Source organism: Nyctibius grandis, chromosome 2 (assembly GCF_013368605.1).
Source record: "Nyctibius grandis isolate bNycGra1 chromosome 2, bNycGra1.pri, whole genome shotgun sequence".
Lineage (NCBI taxonomy): Eukaryota > Metazoa > Chordata > Aves > Nyctibiiformes > Nyctibiidae > Nyctibius > Nyctibius grandis.
The window spans coordinates 54,347,449-54,367,491 of NC_090659.1; the positions used below are offsets into that span (position 1 = coordinate 54,347,449).

The following is a 20,043-nucleotide window of genomic DNA, read 5'->3' on the forward strand; positions in this document are numbered from 1 at the left end:
ATATATGTTTTCTTACTGAACTAATTATGTAAACGATAGCATAGGTCTTTGTGTTTAAATATCCCAAATGTATTAACATGAACAAGTCCTAAAATCACCCAAGCTGTGAATACAATTGTGTTACCCAGAGAAGACAATTGTACGAATACTTAGTTTAGACATATTATACTACTAAAAAATTTGCTCTGTGTTTGAAGCACTGTTTTCCAGAGCTGTTAATCTTTCGTCTTTCACAATCATTATGTAGATTTCAGTTGTCTCTTAATTTGTACTTCTTCCTGTTCTAAAATGGATACTTCTATCTGTAATACCAACTATACAGCCTTTGAAAGTTTATTTAAGATGTACATGAGGGATTCCCTCATGTTAAATGGTATTTAGAAATATTATGTTAAATATTTTGTTATAATTGCAGACAGAGATTGTTTTTTAACAAGGTAGGCTAATCATTAGATTTCTAGACAGGTTGAATACCTGTAAAGTGTCTTTGTTCTCTGATATTTAAAAAGATAATCAGTATTAAGAAAGAGGTTTATAACTGCAATTAAATACAAGGGCTTTTTTCAGTGAGTGTATATTGCTTTCTTGTCTAATCTTGCTTTTCATTAGAAATCCAGTGGGGAGAAGATGGCCGACCATTTCACTTTCTTTTTTATACTGGCAAGCAGTCATATTATTCATTAATGCATGTAAGTATGTTATAATACATAATAAATAATGTTAGCTCCCAGTCAAGTACATGTTATTCTAGAGATGTGTATCAGGAGCTCCTGAGTTTACTCATGTTTTCACAGTAGGCCATATATCACCACTGAAGCTAAATGCAATGTGTATTTTTATGGCACAATACCCATTATTGGGGGCATTTTTATGTCGCATTTAAGAGAACAGACTACATAATAGTTCTTGCTTTAATTTTTGGTTTATTTTACAGTTTTGACTATGGACTGGGTTTGAGTAGTCTAAATGCTTTCTTGTAGGCTGTATCTGGTTAGTAGCATAAAGTTAGTAGTGGAGAATGCATATACAACAAAAATGGCTAATTCATTGTAGAATAAAAAGTAGAGGTTTTTTTTACCCTTGAAGGGCAAAGCTATAGGAAATGTTATTTGTGCTGACATTTAGTTTGAAGAAAATTTGCATTTAAACTGCTTAATTGATTTTTCTAAGGCTGTTCCATTCATGTAAACTTAAGGCTTTTCCTGACTAGTATGGTTACAGGAGTAAAGGGTCTGCATCTGTTTACCTTTATGAAAAAAGCTGTATCTAATAGAACATCACTAGACCCTGAGTCTTAATGTGGATTATGAACAGACATTTCATATCTATGACCATCAATGGCACAAGCATTATCTGCCTCTGTAGAAGAGTTTATAGAAAGATGTGCATGTTTCTTACGTGTACTTGTAGAAGACAAAAGCATTAATAATGTATGCAGAAATATTTAATTGGACAGTCTTGTCAGATTTTGTTTCCTCATTAGACAGTCTTAAAAAGTTAGTTCTATGGTTAGTCTGTTGTGAAAAAAATAAATTTTATGTTATCAAATTTGGTGTGCAGCTTTACTGAGTGTAGTGTTTTTACTAGAGTTATCTGATATTTATTTGCTTTCTGCGTACCCAAAGGACAAAATCCCCACTTGTCAGGTACATTTATTTCTTTGGGAGAATAAAAAACACCCCTCCCCTCTTTTTTTTTTTTTGTTGTTGACCTTGGGCAAATGAGCTTCTTGCCCTGGCAGAAATGAAATGAATGATAAATGTAGAGTGTGTCTTTGCTGAGTAATGGAGCTGCAGCATAGGCTTTCCACAGAGGTTTTCTCCTGCACAGCCTGAGGCAGCCCGAGGTCCCCTGCTGTTCATTTAAATAGGTATGTCAAATCTGCCTCGAAACGCCGCTGGTTTGATCTGTGGTAATATTTGTGAAGGTTCCATATGGACTTGAGCCCCCTGCAGTGCTAAGAAATAATGTACAACGCTTCATGGTGCAGACGCAAATTTTCTCTGAAAAGGGATGCAATGCTGCGTTTTAGCTGTCGGAGAGGATGATGGAGCTGACGCGCTAAGCCTGTCAACTTGTTACACGGATGGGTTGCACGCAGCGAGGCTGTGGAAAATCTGTGCCTTTTAACTTTTCTACTTAATCACGGTTGTAGCATTGCCTTTAGACTGTATGCTACATTAATTCTCTTCCTGCCTTCTGCCTTTCATCCCAAGTTTCACGGAAAAAAGTAAAGCATGCAGGTCTTGTAGAGGAGCCTTATCAAACAGCTGTCATCTGACAAGCCATTTGCATTTGTTTTGGCTGAAACAGAGCAACCCAAGGGCAAGATGTTTTGTTGCATTCCATCATAATGAAGAAATTACAAATTTTACAAGGAGCACAAGTTTATTTTTAGCTCTTCCTAGCAGTTAGAAAGAGTATGCAAGCTTGCCTTGGAAATCTCTTAAAGAATAGTGTGCGTCTTGTTTCTAACAGCGTGGCAACCACCTTCAAACAAATCGATTTGACAAATGCATTTTTCATTAGTATAGGATACTTGAGTGTTCTTCGACTGTTTCTAAATACTTTCGTGAAATAGGCTTCTCTAAACCTAAATCCCTTAAGTGAGGTTTAACAGGGATTTTTTTAGTCAGCAAAATGAAAGCAGAAATCTACATGAAATTCCCGACATTGTTTTAACCTCTTATTAGACAGATAAGTGTTTACGAAAATGTATTTTTAAGTCTCAAACCTAATTAATTTGACTAGGAAAAAAAAGGGTTGTATGTTAATACAGTCTAGTGTAAGTAATCAATCCCATTTGAGGATGTCTTTTCAATTGCTACATTAAGTCTAATAAATCGGATAAACATAATATTTAGCTTAAACTTGTACACCAGTAATTACTACATAGACTCATGTGTAACTTGAATTTTATTAATTGCTAGTAATATAACTGGTCACAGCATTATTTGTTTAGTTAATGCTAATAAATAATATTACCACTTACTAAAAATAGACTGTCTATGTTCACAGGTATTATAACTGCCAATATATATGTTGTTATTACTTGAATATTAAATGAACTTTCATAAAGGATATTTGCTTTACACTCCATTGTTGTCTTTGTTTTACCTGTTGAATAAAGTTTAGCTGTAGGAAGAAGGACAATTTTTTTTTCTTCTGATACACAAAAGAATGTTTATTGCATGAAACACCATTTCACAAATGTTTGATAGTATATTTGATCATCATTTAACTTAAAAGTTTTTTAGAGTAATGTAGTATTTTTGTAATGTGCAGAACAAGACGAAGTGGTCTCTTCATACCATTCTGTCCAGCAAAATAGTAATTTTGTGTAATTGTGCTTCTTGTACTTCTTTAGGAATATCAGAGGTTGTAGATCAGAGGTAAATGCTCTAACAATAGAGCATTTTAACTCTTAAAATCTAAAAAACCCCAAAGTATGTGCTGAAGTCAAAACCACGTAAGAAGCAAAGAAAAATGCAAACTGTGATGTAAAATGATGTAGACTCTGCAGCATATTTTAACCAAAATATTAAAACTAAGATTTTTTTCTCCGTAAAAATCTCCCCTTCTAGGGTTCCATTTGTTAATTTATTCCCTAAAATTTTTATGCGGGGTAAAATAAGAGTTTTATTTTTTATTTTAAAAGAGAGCATCCTCATAGAGATAGGAAATTTGATCTCTCTATTAGAAATAGAAGCGTTTCAGTACGTAGCCAATCTTGTAAAATCAGCTATTTTGATTGTGTAATAGCTGAGTTTACAAGACACACAGATGTGTACATTCATGAATTGGACTACTGAATCCTGAAGTGATTAGTAAAATCTTCACCTGCCAGCTTTGAAAAAGCAAGTGTGTCTTCAGAAGCTTTCTTTACCCTTTGGGGAGTGAAGATTTGTCAGATAAATTATTGGGCATTACATGTGATTCCTGATTTTCCAAAGGCTCATCCACATACTTTACTTCACACGTGAGTGGTTCTTTTAGTCTGTTGACTTCATCTCTATATAGAGATTAAATGCATGCATTATTTTTTTTTTAATAGTTAAGACCAAAATTTTATTTCATAAGAGATGCAAGCCCACTTTCATTGCCAGAAATATGCAAGGAATTATATTTAGCCTTTCTCTAACACTTAGAAGTGTTTTAAAATACTACTTTTTATGTCGTTTGACTTCCATCTCCTGTGGAAGGGTTCTTCGTATGAATGGAAGTGGTTATGGTAATTAAACCAGAACAGTTTAAAGAGATCGTTTTGGTTTCTGGAAGTGCACATTCTTAGAACTTAAACAGGCTGTGGAGTGTTGGTGTTCTTTGGGAATACCTAGGGAGGGTCTTCAGGAAAATCTTAGTGTTCCAGCTGTTGTAAAGCTTTCTTTGTAGTTGTAATAATGAATTTCGGAGGCTGAAAACTGAACACACTTAATTTTATTTGCCTGTGTGCATCAGTAGTTTCTGAATATGATGACAAAATCCTTAAGTCTACCTTTAACTTTTGTCATGTTACCTGAAAATACTTCATGGCTGTTCAGAAGCAGTTCTGACTGTAGTCAGTCTGTCCTAAGGTAACAGCTGTGGTTCCCTTCCCCTCCCCCTTTTTATTTTTTAAGAACTGTGATACAGTTGTGTTTTTGTTGGGCTCCTGGTTCATGTGTTTTTTGCTGACCATTCCACTAGATAAATGTATGTGCCAGAGTGTAGTGAAGATGATGGGTATTTGTGAGGAGGCAAACTGGAGACTGCTTTTGCCAGGTAGGAAGGTGACACTCTGTCTGACAAAGGCAAAATGTTCTGGCTGAGCTCTCCCCAGATAGCTGAGGGGCTGCTGCAGCTCTCCTTCCCCTTCTTGTCCCTCCCTTGACAGTCCAGAGCAGAAGCTTCTATACTGAGTCTTTTTCATGTCCAACTACAGATGCAGAAAAATTGCTTGGTGTCAGGCACATCTCATGCCCTCTAACCCAAACCATGTCTGCGCTTTTAATGTATAGTCAATAATTTTTGCAGCCTAATAGTCAGCTCTGAATGGAGCCGTTAAGATTATTAGAGTGATGTGACATGTATCTTGCCCAGAGTCGTGCTACCGTATCTTGTTATCTTAAAGATCTACAGATATATTGGTGAGGTTTGGAAATATTTGGAAGTATTGTTTGTTATTCTCTTTTATATAATGTTTCCTGTGTTTGAAGATAAGTAGACTTTTCTTAAGTTGAAAAATTTTCATAGTTCCTATCTGATACAGTTATCTCTTACCAAAAATAAAGGATTTCTGAAAGGCATGCTACTATAATATGTGAGTTCTTACGGTGACTCAAAGAAAAGTGGACAATATTGTACTTCAGGATTTTGTACTGTGGAGTTATTCCAAAAATACTTTTGTTCCACTGTGCTGTTAAAAAAAAAAAAAGTCACCAGTGACCTGCATCAAAGACTTCAGTGAATTGTCCCTATTTAAGTCCTTTAAGTGCAGCTTAGATAACATCTGTTCTTAGTACACTTTAAATACAAATATTTTTAGTGGATGTGGGGGTGTATTTTTCTATTAGTGAATAAATCAGCTTGAACAGTAGGTGTTTATAACTAAGCAAGGTTTTTTGTTTGCGTTTTTTTTAAAATGTGAACTATTAAAGATATTTCATTGCATCCTGTTGCAAATCCCAGTATTATGTTAAGAACTAGTATGTCATTGGTTTATTTTTGGCAGTACAGAGCTGTCTCACATTGCTTCTTTTATTGTTTTTTGTAAGTAATACAAAGAAAAAACCCCAACCATTATTTCTTGTCCCCACTAATTCTTACACTGTAGTTTCTCTCTAGTATTTGCTAAAACTCATATTAATAATTTTTTTGAAAGAGATTATAAGCTTTCTATTTTCACTTCTTAATGAAAGTAAATTATTTGGCATATAAGTACTTTGTTGTAGTACAACAATTCTGTTTTGTTTCAATATTATTTGTAATTATTTCTCCAAATATTCCTATTTCACTTGTGATTTGAATCACTCTTGTAATTCAGAGTATTAGATGTTGTATTTTTAGAACCAAATAGTCTGAAATTTTCTGAACTGAAAAAAAACCTGAAAATACTTTATTAAAAGCATGTTTCTTCTGTAATATTTCCAGTGTGACTTTTTGGAATGTTTTTCCTTTGTTTTTCTGAAGTGGTAAATCACTGTCACAGCATTGTTTGAAAATAATAGCATAGCTGAGAATTTTGAGAAAACTGTTTAAAAAAAATACTGAAAATTCAGAGTCAATATGTCTGTGACATTTGAGAGAACAGAAATTCTGATTATGGTAAATATACAACTTTGTGTGTCCCTGTGGATATGCCTGGGTAAGAGGGAGTTCTGCCTGATACAGACCACCAATAAAGCTGACGCTCTAAATGTACAAAAATCTAACTAAATGAAATTATTTACAATCTTAAACCTTGTCTGTATTTTGAGGAAGTCAAATTAAAATGTGATGTGCTGGTGAAATTATTGTGTAGTATGTTTTGGAGTTACATGCATTATACAAATGTATACGGTTGAGAATTTTTTTTTTTACAAGCATATGTAAGAAGCCAACAAACATCGTTGAAGAAAAATAGCAGAATTCAAAATTAATTACTTTGAACTGCATATGAAAATATTATATATACTATCTAAATGTTTGTTGGTTTATATTTAACTTGCTATATATATTTTTTTAATTGTTAGAGCTCTGCTTGTTTTCTGACCTCTTCTGGATTTTAGGTGTTTGGAGAGCAAATCCACATAAACACGTGTTTTAAATAACAATATTTAAATATTAACTGGAAAAATACATTTAAATAACTTTATACATTCTAGGAAACATATGAAAAATTGCTAAATGTTCAAAAATATCAAGACCAACTGACAGCTCAAGACCTTCTTCCTCAGAAGGAAAAAAGGTAAGCTTCCGATTAGAATGAATATTGATACCAGTTTTCTTAAAATGCTTCAGTATGTGTTTTAGCACTTCTTGTAGTTCTCCACACTACCTGCCTTTTATTCCATAAATGCATTTTCAGACTTTTTCCCTATTCCTTGCCTAATATTTCTATGGTAATTTCAGGTTGAAAAAGCTTATCTGTAGTATGTACGTGCAGAGTGCTCACTTCTCACTGCTAAAATAGGGAAAGCCCACCTATTTCTCTTGCTCTTTAATCTCTCCCTGCTCTTTTCAATATTCTCTCCGATATAAAAATTCTAAAGTGTTATTTGAAAATAAGTAGAGAATATCAAGGACTCTGTGTTTCTGTATATGAAATTTTGTATTTACTTCTTTATTAAAGGTTTTTGAAAATGGAGGTAAACCTTTTATAAGAAAATAAGGCATTTTAAAATACCAAGTAAGTTGCTTACCTGTTGGAAAAACCCTAAGGCCTAAAGCTGAGCTTTTTAATACCCTTTCATTAATTACAGTTCTTGAATATTTTTACTTACCAGTATTTAACTTGAAGAGTATCAAAATACTTAATTTCACAGTTTTTCTTCTAATGGCTTTGAACAGCAAAATCATCAAAAACTATAGTAATTTTAGAAAAGTTTATTTGGTTGTATTTGTTTAAATATCACCATTATTAGTAACTAAAACTTAGTTTCTCTTCTTTTTCCTCTTTAACTTCTCTGGTATGAACAGCAAGCTCTTCAGGTAGTTAGCCACTGGACAAAGAAGATATATGTCAACCAGAAGCTATGGGAGATGCTACAATTGTTAGTTTCTTAGTGCATCAGTCAGGGTTGTCTTTGAAATGGGTGTTCTCTTAGACTGTATTCTTGATTTTCTATTTTGAGATTTTTTGCAAGGATTTTATGATATGCTAGAATATTAAATTAAAAAGAAATGGATACAACCAGGGAGTTTCGGTTTTGGCATTTACTACTTTACTGTATAGTTACTTTTTCACTGTCCAAGTTGTTTTTATCTTTGCTCTTGCTGTGTAATTTCTAGACAGATTTATGTGCTGTTCCAGTTGCACATCATGTTGGTTTGTTATTTCTTAATTACAGCCATTTGTTATTTATTTTAGGAAGAGAAAGGATTAGTTTGCTGAGATTATTTCAGTTTCTTAAATAACAGAAGTTCATGTTTCTTCATGATATAAATAGTGTCCTATGACCCAGAGAATGTTTTATCATAGATTCATGTTAGCTTCTGAGCAGACAAGAGAACAAATGAATTTAGTTTCTTGGTGTATGCTGCTGAAAAATAACCTGACTCCTTACAGAGCTCAGCCAGTGGATTTACTGATGTGAAAAATGACCTAAAGCTAGTCAGAGTTGAAAGGTTTTTTCCCTGTTAGGTTTGTAAAAGCTCAGAGAATTTAAAGGATTTTTGAGACTTATTTTCCACACTGGATATGTTACTTCCTCTGAGATTAGCCTGGATAATTTATTTCTGAAGTGTAGGTAGAGGGTGGGTGGGAAGGGCTGTTTGCTTTTTTTCCAGAAAATAATCTATTGTGGATGCATTCTGTAATATTAACTGTAGGGTTAGGACCTGATCTTATACTTAAAAGTAGTTTAGCTTTTCCCATGTAAAAAATTTCATTGGCTTCACTGGAAGTAGCAACATGTAAATATAAGTATATACTTGAGTCTCTCAGGATTGGAAACTTTTAAAAATTACTGTTAAAACCAACAGTGTTTCTAAATAAATGTTTCTCATGCCCTGACTCAGAAAAGCATTAAAATACGTACTTAAGAAGTACTACTACTTAAAATCACCTTTAGAGGTAATGCTTTTATGAGTCAAATCTTCCTTAATGCTGCTGAAAACATTCATTAAGATTGTTTCTAAAAAACCTAAAGAGGTAAGAAACTAGTTACAACTTTGCCTTACATTTACCTGATAACATTGGCATGTATATTTGTGGTGGCATTCTCTTTTGTTGGTCACTTCATATCATACATATTTCACAAAGATTTATTTCAAGCATTTGTTTTTCTTTGTGTTAGCATCTCCGTATGAGGCTGTTTTCTTAGAAATTTCTGCTTTTGCTATTATCAGTGCAGTTTCTGTGCTGAGCAGGTCAAGATTGCACAGTAGATAAAATACAGTGTGTCATTGCTGCATTAGTACTTTGATCATGCTTACTGCTAGTGGAGTTTTTTGTACTGATCAGAAAAGTAAAGACCAGAGACAAAATTCTGTTACTTTAGAATCTGATTTTAACGTTCTGCCTTTGATTTTGTTCTGTGCTGCTTGTAAACCAAACTTTTCCTAGCAGCCGGCTTTTAAAACTAAGTCCTAAGTTGGGGGGAAGATTGCTTACTATTACAATATCAGTCTAGCTCAATCTCGGACTTCAACAATATGAGTAATGCATAACTGATACTCATAATTTTCATGTGGTTGGTTCAATATGTGAAGTCACCATCCCTTTCAAAAGACGGATCTTTTAAAATCAATGTAGGCTTTCTCATGTTTACTATAGGAATGTGATCTGTATTCATTTATAATGGAAAATGTATTTCTGAACGAAGACTGACTGTATGTGTGGTCCTTTGTGATGTAACTCTAATTGCATGGTTAATTAAAGGGAGAATATATGTGATTTTAAACAGAAACCTGGCTGGCAGCAGATGGCTGACTAAGATTGAATTGGAAGAAATGTTGTTAGAAAAACTGTCAGACGATGATGTAAGTAATTAATCTTTCTAATCTTAAGGAGGCTTGTGTCTTGAAAATACAGACTCTGGGTGCATTTTTGGATACTGAAAAGGTACTATGTAGAAGCAGGTGCTCTTCAACAGAGTTTTCTTCCTTCTCATAAAATCTATATGTGCTCACAGCACTATCACGTTCATGTTGTCTTGAAAAGTGCCCTGTATAACTTTTTTTCCTCCGGCACAGTACAGAACTATTAAGGGTTTTCCATTGTTACTAACAGTTTAGTTTTTCTCCTGGTAACATTGTGAGGCCTAGAGCACTTGTTCGTTGTCATCTAATTATGTAGTCAGGAATGGAGAGTAGTAACACTTTATAATAGAACTAAATAGTCATTTATTCTAGTTACAGATGAATAATGGACAGAGCTAGAACCTCTGTTGCTTATTGTAGAGAAGGGGTAAATGTTCAAGATGGAAAACGTGATGGATTCGTGTAATGGTAAACATGCACGGAGTTTCTGATTGTTTAATCTTAAGAAGGATGTGATAATGATAGAAAAATCAGAGAAGGCTGGTGAGAAATAAGGAGTCCTTTTTCTTAGTGATTGGCTATAGAACCAAATATCAGAAACAAGATACAAAGCTACATAGATCTGTGGTCTCGTAGAGATATCTCTTGTTATATTCTTCTTGATTTGTATATGGTGGGAGAGAGGAGGGATTTGCAGTTTCCCCAGTATCTGCAAACTGTATCACTGTCTAGATTTGGAGTCCTTCTTTACATGTATCTCTGGGAATAAGACTATTCATCCTGATAGTCATACACTTTTTTTCTCACTCAGAGCTTTTTCTTAGTCCCCTAAATAGCATTGAGTTTTATAACAGCACGTTTAGTCTACATGGCCAAAGTCAGTTTTCTTTTGGAAGTTTAAGCTTGAATATGATAGTACCAGAGAATATAACACTGTCTCAGCATCCCATGTATTTTCTCACCTAGAAACACCATTCTTCAGTTTCTTCTGTCCTGTGGACAGCATCCTTGCAAAAATAGCAAGGCAGCAGCAAACATGCCCTTTGCTCACTTGTCATCCAGAACAGTAACATGTGATGGCTTCCTTGTCTATGGGCAACGTGAAAAGGTCTTGAGCAGGTTGTGGTCCATAAGCATAAGTTAGAAATCACTGTTGTAAATTCTCCATCCTGGTGTATCCAGGAGACTTCCTTTATCTTGCTCACAGTAGAAGCAGTTATGACTATAGTGTTTTCAGCAACTCCTGCACTTGGAATGGCTGTTTTTCCTCTCAGAATGCCAGGAACTGGTCTAGTTGGGCAACCAAACAGTTTGGTGTTCTTCACTGCTTGACTTTTGTACACTCTGCATCTGTAAAAATAGACTGCAGTAAACTAAAACAAAACAGAAAAAAAACCCGCCACAAAACAAAAACAAAACCACCAAACTCTAAAACCTTTTACATGCTGGCCTCTCACACGTAAAACCACAAAGCCTCAGCCTGTAGGAACAAACATTGTTTAAATGTATTTGAAATGTCTCAGTATGCGCTACCAGTCGTACCTGCTCAAATTCTTATATTTTGCTGTTGCAACAAAATTTTCTATGGTGTTTGCAGTATTAAACAAAGTCAGAGCTATTGATATTTTTTTTTCCTTTGTACTCTGCAAGTGAAAACTATTGGAAGCTTTTTTCATCTATAGCCTCCATAATTTTAAAATTTTTGTATTTTTATATTTCTGCTCTTCAAAGGCTTTACCACACATCTGTGTCATATTGTTAGACAGAAGTAGCTTTCTAAGTAATGTCAGAATTCCAGGGGCTATTGCTGGGTTACGAGAAAACTATTAATTTTGTGCAGAAGACTCTGGTAAGAGAGAGAAGAAAAAATACTTCTAATAACAGCTAAACTAAAAAAAGTAAGCAAAGAAAACTTAAAAAATAAGGTTATGATATCTATATGAAAAATCCATTTTAGATGATAGCATACCTTTATATCCAGTGACCAGCTGTATAGTGCTCCTGCCAGTAACACTTCATAACAGGGCATCCCAGCTTTTAGCACAAATGGGTTAACACAGGGGTGTTTACTCTTTAATCACATGTTAAAGAACTTTGGAGGGGAGTGTAAGGGGGAAGGAGAACTACACAGTAGCAAAGGATAATTTATTTCAAGAGGTTGCCCTTTAAGTCAAGTATCTCTTGAATTTTTAAATAGCTTGATTGTTCGATTTTAAAGGAAATCATAAACATTAAAGTAACTCAGCTTGAACAGCCAAAGATAGATAGATAGGTATTTCCTGTATATATTGTGAAATATAATCATATAAGAGGTTCAGTTTAGTGAAATAAAATCATTTCCAAGTCAATGAACATGCTGACTTACGGAAAATGAGGTGAAAATCTTTTCCTTTTGCCATTTTACTAAAACAATAATAAAAGGATGAAGACCCCTCTCAATGTTTTCTTTTTAAAAATGAGATGAACTTCATTCTAATACAATAATCCTGTATTACAAAGTGGTTGGTTATGCTTTGAATTAAAGTTTCATTGTTGCCTGAAGAAAGAACTAGGTATCTTTAGTCACACAGCAAATGATACATCTGCATGCTGTTCTTAAATCAGCACGTAGGTGCAAAAGTGTCATCTTGTCAGAAATCATCAATAACAGTGAAGTAGGAAAGATCAATTATGTAAAAATAGAAAGTTTTAGCAAATGCAATTAAACTTGCATCCTTTAATGAAGTCTTGTTGTCTACAGTATTCAAGATTTATTCAACTCTTACAAAAATTGATAACGTTGCCATGCGGTGAAATCGAGGAGGAGTATATAAAAAAGTTTTCTAAAGAAGTTCCTGCGCAGTTACAAAAGGTAGTTATTGAGCCCTTGAAGTATGATGAGCGAGGAGTGGCCTTCAGCACCGGTGAAGGTAATAATTTCAAGTTGGTTGGTAAAGATGCAGAATTCTTTCCCCTTCACGCTACTTCCTTTATAGTATGTACAACACTGCTGAATGTGTCACTACTTCATTTTATATGCTTATGTGTCTATTGCATGTATAATTGTTAATTATGTTATGGCATACTAAGTTATGATGTAGCCTGGTAGCAAAGTGGAAGTTTTTGGCCCGGAAGCTATCAACTATTAGTTTTTATCTGTATTTCTACACAGTAGTACCTCTGTAGAGAGGACCCTGTTGTGCTACATGTTGTAGGATACAAAAGGACTAATTGCTGGCAAGAGTTAACTGTTGAACATAAAGGGCAGGGGACTGGGGGAAGCACAAACACATATGGAGAATTCCATGGCTGTAACAGTGTTGTTGCTTAGTATAAACGTGGCATGCTTAGACCACTAAGTAACCTTTATCATGACTTTTGTAGGCAGTCCAGCAAAGGAGAATTTTGAACATGCAAAGAATAAATAGCAAGGTATTTGGATGTTTACAAACAGCCTGGGAAAATGCAAAGAGGGAATTCCTAAATTTTCAGACAAGTGGACGAACCACAGCTAGCATTATGGGACAGAGATGGGGATTGATCAATGGTACCGAGACAGAGGGGATGTTAGAGAAAAGCCATGAAAGGTCTCTGTATCTTCTAAATACAGACCACTTACATTTTCAGTGGAGGGACACTTTGTGGAAGAATGGTATGATATGAGTGATTTTCTAGAAAAAATAATGTAGCAACAACATGGATAAGAAAGTCTGATGACTTTCTGGACAAAGCATGTGCACACGCGCACACTTTATAGCTATGCTGTACATTTAAGAGGAATCTTAGAGGTGACATGTATTCTTAAGCAGCAGGCAGCAGATGATGATAAGAACAAAGATCACAGAGAATTTGAGGAGCAAAATGGCTAGAGAGCTCTGTTCTAGCTGGGTTGGCTTCAAGATGACGTGACGACAAGGAGGTGTGAGAGTGCCAAACTGGGATTTAATCCACAGTTGTTTTCAGTAGTGTCTTCAGGATAGTAGTTATTGAAATGTTATAAACATGCAACCCATGTTATTTAAGAAAAGCCATCAGATTTTGTAAGTTCAAGTCTTGTTTGTGTCCCATTTCCCCCCCTAAATTAAGAAAAATGTCTAATTTGTTTCATAATTCCTTTATCAGAATGATTGCTTCCTTTGTGTTATGGAAGATTGGTCTTAAGCTTTGGCACCGAGAGTTTGTCATGTTTTAGCTTGAAGCTAATGCACTTAGAACTGTAAGTAGTAATTTCTGAGGAAACTACGCTAAATGATGCATAGGCATTGCTTATACCAGTATAATGAATGTATTAACCTTTCCCATGTGAATATTCTTAAACTTCTGTACCTTGGTACGCTTTTATACAGTATTTTAGCATTATTAGAAATTGTACTTATGGTATACGTTTACCATACCATTTGTTGTTCAACAAGCTGTTTATTTTCATATACTGGGACATCACCAGGTCAAAGTGTCCCAATCTACTGAAGTTATGGGAGGAAGAATGTTACCTCTGCCTCCTCCCAACACACACTTCCGCCCCTCCTTAATAGACATTGATTAAAATATATTGAAACTTAGTTGTTCATTGTTTGTATTTATTTCCTTCTCCTAATTATTTTTTTTGTTACCTAAGCCTCCAAAAAGAAACATCTGGTACTGTATGGAAGTGTTGAGATTTGCTTAACTTCTGGGGCACTTGAAATTCTGTAGAATATTGAAGCCTCATAAGAGATTGGTTTTAATTCCTTTAAGGTAAAAGAAAAACTGCAAGAGCTACTGCAGTGGTTTATGACAATGGGACTGGAAAAATGACAGTGAATGGAATAGATGTTTTACATTACTTCCCAGTGCTTCAGGACAGGTGAGAGCACTATAAAATGCTTTATTCTTACTGTACTTAAATTATTCCACCAAAAGTAATGCCGTGCAATTCTATTTTGGTGCTGTGTTCCACAGAGTTGATGCTATGTTCCTGTTTCTGTATAACTATCTGTTTTATGAAAACTGATCTTGCTTTTCCTCCTACTTTTCAGGAGTCAGTAGTTTAAGAACTGATAGGTAAGCCTTGCTCTGTGCTTCTTGTCTCTCCCTTTCTGAAGGGATATAAAAACCAAGAGCACAGACTATTTGGATAGTTCAAATTTTGGTCCACTTAGATAGGGCTTGCAGATTATTTTAAAAATAAATAAATAATAAACAGCGTCTTTAAGTGTTTCCTGAGAGAGTTGAAAATTATATGCATGTGCAATTACTCTGGCAGGCAGTAACATAGTGGAAGCAAACAAGGTCATACACTTCATGTAAAGCTTCACATGGAGAATGTGCACAGTCTGATACAGAGAAGACTTCTCATAAGGCTGACATAAGCAGGTTTCTATCCCTTATGTCATTTTTATTTTATATTGTGGTTCCTGAGCTCAAGAATAGAGTGAGAGATTGCTCAGTTTGAATATCCAGAGCTGACAGATCTTGGCAAGTATAGATAATTAGTGAAACAAAAGTAATTGTAAAACTGAATTTAAAATACTTACCGTTGGCAGTTTGAATATGCTCCTAGCTGTTAATTTCCCATTTATTTAGTTGAGATCAGTAGGAAATTGGAGATATGAGTGCCTTTCAGGATATCTGCCTGAAAGTTAACTATGTTTTTGTATATACTATGATAAGAAATTTACATAGCATGTAACTTTATATACATGTATATATTTTATTATTATTATTTTTTATTTTTAGAGAACAGTTGTTGTTCCCTTTCCAGTTTCTTGACAGAGTTGGAAAACATGATACGGTTTGCACAGTTTCTGGGGGAGGAAGATCTGCACAGGCTGGAGCAATACGTTTAGCCTCTGCAAAAGCCTTAAGGAGTTTTGTGACAGAGAAGGAAGTGGAATTCATGAGGCAAGGTAGGAATTGAAATGATTTCAATGTTTCTTAATGGGTTTCTGGTAATGAACAGAATTAGTACAAGGATCATTAAGGATCAGATAGTGCAAATTTGAGTAAATAATCCCAGTGAAACCTTGTATATTGTATGAAAGGGATCTGCATTTATTTATAAATTGTTTTCACTTGTTTCCTAGCATCCTTTGTGTACATTTTGGATGACTTCTTGAGCATTTTTCCATCTGTTCATGACCTCTCTTAGGTCTATTAACCAGCTTATATTGCCTCAATATAGAATCACAAAACATGAATGTGTATTCACTAACAAATAAATCTGGATAAGGCATTAGTGAACTGTCAGGTACTAAGACTGTATTTTGTTTTACTTGGGTAGTCACATCTGTTCATGTTTAAAAAAGTTTTATTCTCAAACTTAAACGCTAGAGGGTTAGCTTCGAAGGGATAATAATGAGCATAAACATATTACGTGCAACTAGCCAGACTGAAGCAGCTTCTTTCCTCTCTTGCTTTATTTAGAGCTTACAAGTGACCTTGGATAAGATAGAACTTGTTTGGATAACTGCAGTATTTGATGCTTCTCAGTTATTAGATGCGATACTGTTTCAGCAAATAGAGAATTATGAACTGTGAGCTTTTAACTATGTTCTTTCTGGACTAGTAGGGAGAATACCTGCGTGTATTACTGGCACAACAGCTATGATTTTTTCAGTGTATAGCCATCTATGGAAGTAAAGCTGTCTTCATGCTAGTATCTTTGCAAGAAGTTTCTTTGATTATAGTTTTTCAGTACTGACAAGTACGACTTGCTAGGAATACCCCTGTAAACTGACATTGTAATGAGTTGGATATCTGTAATGAGATCAGCATAATTCTGAACATGTTTTGGACATTGCCAAATACACTTTGGAAACACTAAGTGTACTTTAAAGCAGTGGTCTCCAAAGTGGGGTGGGTGCACCCTGGTGTTGCACAAGATGATCCATTGGGGTGCAGGAAGAAAATCTTAGAATTTCAGTAATGTGTATAATTTATAAATGAATAAATACACATATATTCAGGGTACATGCTCAAAAATATTTTACTGATAGGAGTGCACAATCAAAAAAAATTTGGAGACCGCTGCTCTAAAGGCTTAAGCAATATAGATATAAAACAATGTGGGATTTTTTAGCGGTTTGTAAAGCAAAATGTGAAGAAAGTTCAGTTACTAAAGAAAAGTGAAAGTGTTAGAGGAGCTGATGAAATTCCTTTCAGTGTGCCTTATACTGAACCCTTATCCTTCTAGATGTTACAATTCATATGCAAAGTTATTGGCTGCCTTGAATCCCTCCACATGTAGTATATCTGTAATATTTACTTACAACAGTAAACAAATGGGTGCTTTTCTGTGTTTTGTAGCTGGACTGCTAACTGCTGACCCACGTGTGAAGGAACGAAAAAAGCCGGGTCAAGAGGGAGCCAGACGGAAATTCACCTGGAAAAAGCGATAAGTCCGAGTATTTAAAGAATGACAGAATGCTACTGGAATTTCAAAACATACTGAATTATGATTTAAAACTATTGTATAAATATATTTAGTAATAAAGACTTTTTCCATTATAACTACTATGTTTTCTCTGTTTGAAAAGCAACAAACAGCTTTCTTTAAATTTATTTAAAATTGTGGAAAATTGTGTGATTTGCCAAAATGCTAAATCTAAAAGCGTAGACTGAGTGCCAGCTTTGCATCTTAGCTCCACTGAAGTCAATAAAGATTTCTGAAACTGTTGGTGGATTATAACTTTTTAAAATCAGTGTGTTTAGTGACTTGACTATCTAAATTCAGGAATTAGGCAGCTCCTAAACAGGTAATTGGACAACTTTGACATGCCTCCCTTTCTGCCTCACAGGTATTGGAGGACAAGTGACAACTTCCCACCTAAGCTATGGTGGAGTTGAGAAACTAGTGAGAATGGTACTGACAATTGAGGGGATGTTGGGAGAGGAACAGTCACAGAGGATAATCTTTGCCTGTGGAATTTGTTGTCTCCAGGATGCCTCCCTAGGTTAAGTAGGGAGTGATTCAGAGCAAGTACCTAAATTTAGGTGTTCTGAATCACCCTCTGGCGGAGTCAGTTTTTCTCTTCTTCCCCTAAATGCAATAAGAGCTGGAGGGAATAGGCTGAAGTTAATCTTTTAGAATACTCTCTTCACCCCTTAAATCTCAAGGGGCCTGATCAAGGAGACGTGTTCCGAATATGGCTAATGCACAAAGATATCACTGGACTCTTTGCCAAATACAGTCATAACTTTTCTTTTTTAAAATCAGAAGCAGGAGGTGATGACAGTGTTGCCCACCTCCTGTCTATAATTGTAGCCTTCCAAAATAGATCAGTGGTTACAGCACTCACCCAAAAGTGCTAGGTTTTGGTTTATTGCCAACTTCCTTCCTGGGACCGAGGTCAAATACATAGGGCTTCCAAGGAAGAGCATATCCTTCATCTTTCCCGTAGGAACTGGGCTACAGCCAAAAAGAGTGTGAGTTTCATCTCACCAGGAGAAAGTAGAAAAAAAAAAAATTTCAACTCAGTAGTTTTAGCAACAGGGCACCTTCCAACTTTCTTTTAATTTAGAAGATTTCAGTACTTGAAATTCTTCCTCTCCAGCCAGATTTTTTAAGTGCTAGAGTACCTGCCCTGCTTCTTACTTGCTGTAGATTATACCAAAAATATTACACCTCAGAAGTAACAAAAGGTGCCTAGCAGGTGACCGCAGGTGATAAACAACTATGAGTGATCTGTATGGGTCATTATTTTCCTGAGCACCATTCAAGAGGGGGCAGCAAGAAAAGAGACCTCTTCACCTGAGTAAAACAGAGGTGGTGAGAAACTGGGTATGCATCATTGACTGATGTGTTTCTGATTTCTTATTCTCCAAAGCCACTCTGTGCCTCTTTTTAACTCTTGTTTCATGCGAATACTTGGTAAACTTGCGCAAGATTTCTCATTGCTAAGGTAGTTCGTCTCAATCAAAATATGTGACTCTACAGCTACCTGAAAGGAGGTTGTAGCAAGGCAGGTGTTGGGCCCTTCTCCCAGGTAACAGATAATAGGATGAGAGGAAATAGCCTCAGGTTGTGCCAGGGGAGGTTTAGATTGGATATCAGGAAAAAATTCTTCACTAGAAGGTTGTCAAACATTGGAACAGGCTGCCCAGGGAAGTGGTGGAGTCACCATCCCTGGAGGTATTTAAAAGATGCGTAGATGTGACACTTAGGGACATGGTTTAGTGGTGGACTTGGCAGTGTTAGGTTTATGATTGGACTCGATGATCTTAAGGGTCTTTTCCAACCTAAATGATTCTACGATTCTATGACTTGTTAAGTTGAATTCACTAGCTGAGGCAATTCACGTAACTGAAAAACAAATGGGGGTTACATGAGACATGTTTTATGCTAAGGCAAATACAAAATGGCTTAATTAGCATTTCGGCTAATTTAACTCTGAATTATTTGTGTGTAGCAAAAGAACTCTATATCGTGTTTCAGGAAAAGCTGTGGCTTGTAATAAAAGCATTCAGTAGATATCCATGCTGGGACATGGATTCATGGTACCTAAGGATTCTTTTGACATGCTTATGTAACAAAATCCACATAAGTACATGGACTTAAATGAAGGTGCTAGCTGAAGAAGATATAGGAGGAGATTAAATAGTAGAATTTTAATCTTAAGACAAATGAAAATCAATCAGTTTGACTATATTCATTTTCCTCCATTCCATTTAGCGCCTCATTATTAGGCACTAAAGCTATAAGAGTGCAACAGCATATCAGTATGTACAACATACAAAGTCTTATGTTTTAAAGGATTTCTTAACATTTTACCTTCTAAAAAAGTATGGGCATGGGCTTTGGTGTTTGGACCCAGCAAAAATTTTCGATAGGGTAAAGCTTTAGAATTTATCACAACTTTTTAGGGAAGTCCCTAGAAATACTACTTAATGCTCTGCAACCTGGTTGCTTGCTTCATATCTATTTGCTCAGGCTTCCAATAATTCTGAAACTGAGTGAAAAGGGAGAAGCATTTTGAAAAGAAAAAAACAGAATTCTACATAACTTTTGCATTTTTCACTTGTATGAAGTTCCTCTCAATCATCTGCAATACATGCCAACATTTAGGAGTTAGGGGATGAAATAATTCTATTAAGAAGGACTATTTTTGTAGCGTTAAAGATGAAAAAGTGAGACTACCCTTTTTTCCCCTCATTTTTACAGATTCATCAGAACTGAAGTATCTTATGGGAAAACCAGATAAGGAAATTTCATTGGGGTTGTTAATTTTGGTTTGTGACAGCAGCACAGTAGTAGAATCAGATTATCAGTTTGAATAATCTGTTGTAACTTCCCGTTCCTCTCATTCCCTTGCATTCCTAAGGTTATTGAAAGAAACAGTCCTGAACACCTGCCTGATAACTGTGTCTGAGCCAGGCTTCTCAGGTCTCAATTTTGAACCACTGGCTGTGTGAACCAGCTTGCCTTGC

The 20,043-nt window shown here is 35.3% G+C and overlaps 1 protein-coding gene across 2 annotated transcripts in view; it reads left to right on the forward strand.

Annotated features, from left to right (window-relative positions):
* Positions 1-17,305, forward strand: part of MRPS9 (mitochondrial ribosomal protein S9) — a 34,708-nt gene extending 17,403 nt beyond the window's left edge. Inside the window, exons 5-11 of one of the 2 annotated variants that reach the window (XR_011050289.1) lie at positions 610-689; positions 6,843-6,925; positions 9,585-9,660; positions 12,401-12,569; positions 14,374-14,482; positions 15,380-15,524; positions 16,924-17,012. Coding sequence is in view for 1 of the 2 variants with exons in the window: in XM_068424917.1 (XP_068281018.1) it covers positions 610-689; positions 6,843-6,925; positions 9,585-9,660; positions 12,401-12,569; positions 14,374-14,482; positions 15,355-15,524; positions 16,924-17,015 (779 nt within the window). In the remaining variant the exon portion in view is untranslated. Of the gene's footprint in view, positions 1-609; positions 690-6,842; positions 6,926-9,584; positions 9,661-12,400; positions 12,570-14,373; positions 14,483-15,354; positions 15,525-16,923 lie in introns of both variants that reach the window. The other variant, XM_068424917.1, reaches the window with a different exon arrangement.
* The last annotated feature ends 2,738 nt before the right edge of the window (positions 17,306-20,043 follow it).